We start from the raw sequence: 8729 nt of genomic DNA on the forward strand, positions 1-8729 counted from the left end.
TGCTGTTACAATATCTGACAACTAATTTACATTAATCAACTTATAAAGTCACCTCTTTTCCATTAAGCACCTTTTTTCGAAATGTGTCAATTTTTCAACGTTTGCGATTACAAGTCTCTGCCAAGGTTGATAGATCACCAGGTTTGACTTTCAGCTATGGTGAGAAAAAAAATTGAGCAAGTCACTTCGGCTTCCTAGGTGTTCAGTGGGATTGCGTAAATTAGCCACCGTTGATCGTCATCTTCTAATTCCAAAGCCCTTTATTCCTTTCCTTCTCCTTTCCCCTGTATGGTATCCCAACAGAATAATTTTAAATATTTGTCGAAGTGGACCCCTCGCATGGGCAGCCATTTATCCTAACCTAACCCAACTTCGGTGCCCACGTCACGTCGGGAGCTGAATTATGCCCGCTCATTTCACACGTATTCACACACTCGTGCAATTAGTCGTTGTTCAGAAGGCAACGAAGCAATATGAACGAAGGCTGTGTTGATTTTTTTCGTATATCACCAACACACGCTCAGTTTTCTCGCTGTCATGACCTCGGTTACGTCCGTGGTGAAAAGATTTTAAAGGTGAGCTCTTTAGCAGACCGTTATTCGGATCTGAAAGAAATTTGACAGAATCAACTAATGGGCTGACGCCACTTCGGATTGTGTTAGTTATACACGAAAAAAATCAACCAATGACATTTCGTTACCGTCTGAACAACGACTAAACGGACGAGCGTGTGAAATGAGCGGGCAGAATTCGGCTGCCGTCTCTAAGCGACATTGCAGCCAACTCATAATTTTTTTTTTCACCAAAGTTAAAGTGCAAACCTGGTAAATCTATCATCCTTGGGTTACGCCAATACGCCAATCAGCTGATTCTTTCAAATTCGCTGAAAGCCGGTGAACGGTCTGATATTGGCCCCACCTTCTACATTTTTTTCACCATGAATCTCTGCATTCTAATTAGACCAAGCTTCGTCAAAGTAATGTATTTACCAGAGCAACTGGTTTACAGGCATTCTTATGGAAAGCTCCATAAACCTAAAAAACACACCCCTTATATTGTAGAACGAGCTGAAATGAGTCTGGTAGCCGTTTAGCTTGTATTTTTCTAATTTTTATTTTCTCAAAGTGAAGCAGCTTATGTTGTTGAAAGTGAGTAGCGTATATAGGGTGGGCCATGTAAAATTTGCTTTTTGAATCGGCTATAAAAAAAAAAAACTATATTAATTAAAATTTTTTCAAACTTTTTTTTAATTTTGAAGATTGAACATTGTCATTAATGAATAAAAAATAATATCGTTCAAATGACTGCCACGACTGGCTTTACAGTAAGCCATTCGACCAACCCTATTTTTAAGCACATTTTCGATTCTTTGGGCTCCAATTTCATGAATGGCAACTTCGATTTCGTGTTTTAAAGCATCAATCGGCCCTGGATGGTTCACATAGCATTTGTTCTTAACGGCTCTCCACAGAAAATAGTCCAACGGGCTTAAATCACAGCTCGAAGCGGCCAATTGATATCGGAATTTCGGCTGATTATTCGGTTTTCAAAAACGGTAGCCAAAAGTTCGAGTGTAACTTTGGCAGTGTGACAAGTTGCACCGTCCTGTTGAAACCAAATGTCGTCCTCTTCAATTTTTGGAAACAAAAACTCGTTGAGCATGTCACGGTAACGCTCGCCATTTACTGTATCCGCGGCTCCTCGCTCATTTTCGAAAAAAATTGGCCCGATGATGCCGCCAGACCAAAATCCGCACCAAACAGTGACTCGTTGTGGATGCATTTGCTTCTCTACAGTAACGTGTGGATTTTCTGAGCCCCAAATCCGACAATTTTGCTTATTGACGTAGCCACCGATTTTCACGTCAGAGCTTCATCAGAAAAGAAGAAGACGACTCACCACGTTGGAAATAGGTTTTCAATATTTCCCTATTTTGTTCAAGCGTAAAGCGTCCCATTTCGTAAATGTCAAACCTTTAAGTAAATTATGAACATATTTGACATGTCATTTGTGTTACCATTCTCAAAAAATAGGTGGTTCAAAAAGCAAACGCTATATGTCCCACCCGTTCGAAGAAGTAGTGGTATATCGTAATGGGATATCCTCGAAAGAAGCCCACTAGGTTATCTTCCCTTAAGATCACAACCTGGTAGATCTGTGTAAAGTTTAATGATAAGGCAGTCGAGAAGTTGTTGAAGAAATCAGAACTTTGTGGGGGAAAATTTTAAAGTTGATCGGTCGTTCATTAATTTACTTTTGAATTTTATTTTACCCAACCAAACAGACATTACTCCTTGAACTGTGCATCATGCGTTAGAAATTATCGATAGCCTAAAATTTTAGGTTGGGGAATAAGTTCGTAGCGTTTTTACTGAAGACTTTTTTTTAACAAAAAACTATAATTATGTCAATACGTAAATAAATTTTAAATTCGCCGTCGCTGTTTACAGCCTCTTCCCACCACTCGACCAATTTGTTGATATCGTTCAACCAAAAATCGCCTGGTCTGGGGTCAAAGAAGTTGTTAAGCCAGCTTTTAAGGGCCTCTTTGTTATCAAAGATAACACCCTTCATATGGTTTGACAGTGAGCAGAAAAGATGGTAATCGGTCGGTGCAAAGTCGGCAGAATACGTCGTATGCCGAAGGTCCTCCTATTCGAGCTCTTGGAGCCCGTCTTTGACGACTTGTCTAACATGGGGCATAGCGTTGTCGTGAAGGAATATGGTGGCCATGTCGATCATGTCATTTCAGTCGAATATCCTCATTCACGCGATGCAACTGGGCAATGTAGAGCTCCTTGTTGACCGTGACATTATTTTCGAGCATTTTCTAGTGCGCCATGCCCTCTCAGTCCCACCATACACATATCATCTGCTTTGGATGAAGATCGGGCTTGACTCTCAGCTGTGGCGTATCTCCTGGACCCGACCACGTTTTTCTTTGCTTCATATTAATAAAGAGGCAGCATTTTTTTATCACACGTGACGACTCGGTACAAAAAGCACTGTATATGATCGCGTGTTGCTCGATGGCGGGCGAGATGCTGAGAAGCAATTTGAGGGCGACTTTCTTTGTTTTTTTTTTTTTTGTTGAGCTCGTGAGGCGCACAATCTCCCAATTTTTCAGTTAATTCCATTGAATGAAGGTGATTGAGAACCGTTTTATGATCGCAGTTAATTTTTTCCGCCAATTCACGACTCGTTTGGGGACCGTTCCTCTTCCAAAGTGATTTGAGACGTTCTTCATCGAATTTAGAAGACCTTCCGCTGCGGGACGTGTCCTCGCCCCAGAGTCGCCATTTTTTGAGCTTTACAAACCATTTCGGTGCTGCAGACTCGCCTATGACACCTTCTCCATATACGTCGCAAATATCTTTCGTTGAACTCGTGAAGCGCCCAGGCTCTTAATTGTTCTGTAAATCCCATTGAATGAAGGTGATTGAGAATAGTTTTAGGATCGCCGTTCATTTTTACCGTCAATTCATGACTGGTTTCGCGACCGTGCTCCTTCAAAAGAGATTTAAAACTTTCTTCATCGAATTCAAAAGGCATTCCGCTGCGGGACTTGCCATCGATGACAAAGTCGCATTTTCTGAACAGGTCGCAAATGTCCCGGGCTGCTTCGATAGCTTTTTGACCTCCATGAAAAGCAAAGAAGAGTAGGTGTCGAAAATGTTGAGCTTTTTCTCCTGGGTGTTCCATTTCTAAGCCTCAAAACTAATAAAAAATTAACTAACTCAAAAATACAATTAAAATAGTTTTGTGGAGCAGAAAGAGTTCTACCGCATGAATACTAAGCCTTTGCCAAACAACAAACAAATTTTTGAAAAATAAAAGAAAATATAAAAACGCTATGAACTTATTCCCCAAATATTTCTACTGGCTTCACTTTTTTATTAGTTGTTGACGACGAGTTGGTCGCCAAAACCTTAATTTATCACTAGTCGGTGCGAACTCATATTAGTTATAGGCAAATCTCGCCCATATTAAGTACTCCCTCCAATGTCCCCTGAATTTGTTAAGCTTATGAATTGAGCCAATCAAATAAGAGCTTACTTTTGGAACACCCTGTATTCTCATACATACTATAAGTAGACATCATCATTGTAGTAGTTATAATAGTTAAATTTCGTCAATTGGGCGCCAATGATGATGTAAAGCTTGCAGATGAGTGAAGTTTAGCAGCGACGGATCATCACTCATAACAATTTTTGACAAGTGCGGAGGTGTCATACATATAAACGTCTTTTTTATAATTTTTATTACCACATACTACTGCTTTTTATTACTTTTTATGATTATTACTTTTTTTAATATACAAATGTACTTGATAATGTTTACATATCAACGCTGGCTTTTGTGTTCTGAGATTTGCATAATAAACCATCTACGTTTGATTGGTGGACATCAAAAAAGGCATGAAATGTATGCATTTATTTATTTAATTTTTTATTACTATTTGTCTTTTTTTAATGTTCAATAAAATGTGTGAATAAAATACTTCTGTTTACATTTTTTTCGCTTCTTTTTTTTGGTTTTTAATGAATTTGGAATTCATTACAAAAGTTTACCGTTTGCTTATTTGCCGCGAATTCGAGCATTTCCGCTTGAAATCAACGCCATACAAATACGATATTTATTTTTATTATCATTCAATGCCTCAATGCGGCTATTGATATCTGCTATTTTGGGTAAATTGACTGTTGACAGTTTTATTTTGCAATTTGCGGAGTTAAAAAATGAGACATACGGCATTTCAATAATTTGTTGTCGTAACTTGATTTCAATATCCGCAAATAGCAGCAAAAAAAGCAAAAATAGGCAGATACAAATGTATATTTTATTTATAGTGGGTTTGGGAAGAAGTTCATAGTGTTCTTATATTTTCTTTTATTTTCCAACGATTTGTTTGCTGTTTGGCAAAGGGGAAGTATTCATTCGGTAGAACTCTTTCTGCTCTACAAAACTATGTTAATTGTATTTTTGAGTTATTTATTTTTTTATTAGTTTTGAGGCTTAGAAATGGAATACCCAGGAGAAAAAGCTCAACATTTTCGACACCTGCTCTTCTTTGCTTTTCATCGAGGTCAAAAAGCTGCCGAAGCAGCCCGGGACGTTTGCGACCTGTTCAGAGATTGCGACTTTGACATCGATGGCACGTCCCGCAGCGGAAGGCCTTCTGAGTTCGATGAAAAAAGTCTTAAATTACTTTTGTACGCCAAACCAGTCATGAATTGGCGGTAAAAGCAATCAGCTTCATTCAATAGGACTTACACAAAAACTGTGAGCCTGGCCGCTTCACGAGCTCAACGAAAGATATTTGTGCAGTATATGGAGAAGCTGTCACAGGCGAGTCTGCAGCACGGAATTGGTTTACAAAGTTCAAAAATGGTGACTCCGACGTCGATGACACGTCCCACAGCGGATGGCCTTCTGCATTCGAATTTTACATCCAAAAAGATCATGATATGTGTTTGGTGGGCCTGGGAGGGCATGGCGCACTCGGAAATGCTCGAAAAGAACGCCACAGTCAACAAGAAGTTCTACAGTGCCCAGCTATATCGCGTGAATGAGGCTATTCGACTGAAAAAACTTGAACGACTAGGTCAAACCCTACTCCTTTACGACAACGCCAGGCCCCTTGATGGGCAAGGCCACAAAGCCGCACTCCAAGAGCTCGAATGCGAGGTCTTTCAGCATCCGCCGTATTCTCCAGACCTTGCACCGACCGATTACCATCTTTTTGCGCTCCATATCAAACCATATGAAGGGCATTACCCTCGATAACAAAGAGGCCCTTAAAAGCTGGCTTAACAACTTCTTTGACCCCAGACCAGGCGATTTTTGGTTGAACGGCATCTACAAATTGGCCTAGGGTGGAAAAAGGTTGTAAACAGCAATCGCGAATGTATAATTGATTAATTGATTGATATAATTATTGTTTGTGGTTTAAATAAAAGCCTTCGTTAAAAACGCTGCGAACTTATTCCCCAACCCAATATTATCAGTAGCCAGATGGTGAGTCATCTAAATACATTATTTATTTTTTTTAGGTTCCTTTCACTACTATTTGGCGTATAAGGCATCAAACGAGGCAATGTAGTTGACGATTCGTTAGCAAGTCAAATATCCGTCAAGTAGGTTGCTAGCCTACTAGCCTACTGCCTAGTGATAGAATTCTAACAGCACCTCCAAGCAGGTATTTTGCTTGTTTTGGTCCGCTAGTGGTAATTATTTCCCACCTACTCTGCATATCTGCCTAGCATTCCCCTATCAGCTACCTGGGGACGTGTCCGATGGGAGGCAAGCAACTCCGCACGGTTAAGTCGCCTCTCGTAAGCATCGATATTCACTCCAGGTCGAAGCTTTTCCTTTTTTAACTTCTTTCAGTGGAAACATACCTGCATTGTTGAAAGGGTAGAGTGCAGCGTAGTCTACTTTATTTTGCATCGAAAGCGTCAGCGATTTCCAGGTCTGTATGCCACAACTTAGTCTGAAGACACCTTGAAGAAGTTCTTTACAGCTGTTGACTTAAAATCTAATTCAATATTTAACTCTTCTTTGAAATCAATTTATTTTTATTTTGCAGCTTCATACTTCGCAACTCATTCACATTTTTTTTTTGTCACTTCGTCACTAAAATCACACACACATCCTTTTGTCTGCGTTTCAGCTGTTACTGTCAATTTAAAAAATCATTTAATTTTATCTGATTTTCATTATTATGTGCATATCTTTTTTCGCTACTTGAAACGCCAACTAAGCGCACCAGCTTCCCCATGTGGACATATGTTGCGCACCGACTGCCTCAAGGATGTGAAGCGATTTCTGATACGCACATAAAACACTCTGGTCAGCTGTTTTATCCCCACATTTGTGTTCCACCTGTTTGTGCAGCTTTCGTTCGCAAGCAAACGACTCATAAAATCTTCATTCAGCCGCCTGCAGGCAACACGCGCTGCTTTCATATCCTGTTTACGTCGTCGCATTGGTATTAATATCCTTTAACCCAGCCGCTAGGGGCAAATTCGTTTAGGCTTGCTTGACTCTTTTGTATAGCATCTGTCAAGCACACACACACACACATACATGCTTACATGCACACACAAGGACATTCATTTCGTCTTTATCACCATAAATGAATGAGTTTTGGGTTACGCAGGATAACAGGTTGCCAGTAACACCGGTGCACCGCTACAATGTGCAAAATCTTTGACGTACGCTAAATTACACAAAGGCAAAGCCGATGTTGAAGTGTAAAAAAAAGACTTAAGCGCCAGCAAAAATAGTGCACACCTGTGTTCAAGTGCGGAAAGCGACAGGGTGTAGTCAATTTATTGGAGTTAATTTTGACAGTCAACGAAATACAGCAAAGCAAAGAGTAAAGAATTAAAAAATGTGTACATGGAGTGAGAATTCATAATTCAGTTACTTAACATGGCTGAGCCGCCTAAGCAGAAGAGCTTCCCATATGGAGGTGTGTGAAATGTTTTTTGGTTGTGGTCTGAAAAGTATTAATTTGTGGCCTGTTTATATTGGCGCCGGTTGCTGCATACAGGTGCATGCATGTAGCCAGCAGCGGACGGAAGGATATGAAGCGCAATCGGTTTTGGTAGACTTACGAGGTGGATCTATTACGAAGGTGGATTGATAAGTCTTTAGAATGAAAAACTAGACATTGGTTTTTTAACAAAAAATTGATTTATTTTTCAACATAATCTCTTTTAAGTCAAAAAATTTGTTCCAACGCTTTTCTAACATATTTATTCCTTCTCTAAAATAAGTTTTTTCAAAACCTTCAAAATAAGCATTTGTTTCAACTATAACTTCACTATTTGACATTTTTTCATATTTGGAAAAAGGAAAAAGTCACTGGGAGCTAAATCTGGCGAATATGGCGGATGAGGGAGCAATTCATAGCCTAACTCATTTATTTTTTCCTGCGTTTTCCAAGATGAATGTGAAGGAGCGTTATCATGATGAAAGAGAATTTTCTTCTTCTTTAAATGTGGCCGCTTTTGCTTAATATTTTGGTCCAATGTATCCAACAAAGATGAATAATATTCAGCTGTGATGGTTTTACCCTTTTCAAGATAATCTATGAAAATTATACCTTGTGCATCCCAAAAAATAGATGCTATAACTTTACCAGCTGATGCTACGACATTTGCCTTCTTCGGAGCTCTTGAGCGACGTTCTACCCATTGTTTGGACTGTTCTTTAGACTCTTTTGTATAGTGGTGAATCCACGTTTCATCCATCGTTATGAAACGACGCAAAAATTCCGATGGATTTATGTTAAACATGTCTAAACTAACTTTTGAAGTCGACATTCGGTTCATTTTTTGCAGAGGAGTTAGCAAACGCGGCACCCATCTTGCTGAAAGCTTTTTCATACCCAATTCATCATGTATTATGTTATGCATACGTTCATAACTAATGTTCACAATGTCAGCAATCTCTCTCAATTTAATTCTTCGATCTTGTGTGACAATTTTGTACACTTTTTCCACCGTTTCTGGAGTCGTTACCTCTTTTGGCCTCCCAGAGCGTGGCTCATCTTTAGTGCTTATCCGACCACGTTTAAACTCGTTTACCCAGTTGTAAACTGTTGCATTTGAGGGTGCACGTTCCTCTAATACTGTCTGCAACTCCTCAATAATTTGTTTCTGGTTTAAACTTTTCAAATGAAAGTACTTTATAACTTCACGAAGTTCACTTTTTTCCAT

General features: G+C 39.4%; 1 protein-coding gene across 1 annotated transcript; it reads right to left on the reverse strand.

Moving 5' to 3' along the window:
- Positions 1-7820: 7820 nt before the first annotated feature.
- On the reverse strand, positions 7821-8729 carry LOC129247474 (histone-lysine N-methyltransferase SETMAR-like). Its single transcript, XM_054886608.1, has one exon. It carries the CDS (start codon positions 8727-8729, stop codon positions 7821-7823), a length of 909 nt encoding a protein of 302 aa, XP_054742583.1.

Source organism: Anastrepha obliqua, chromosome 5 (genome assembly GCF_027943255.1).
Source record: "Anastrepha obliqua isolate idAnaObli1 chromosome 5, idAnaObli1_1.0, whole genome shotgun sequence".
In the NCBI taxonomy this organism is placed as follows: Eukaryota; Metazoa; Arthropoda; class Insecta; order Diptera; family Tephritidae; genus Anastrepha; species Anastrepha obliqua.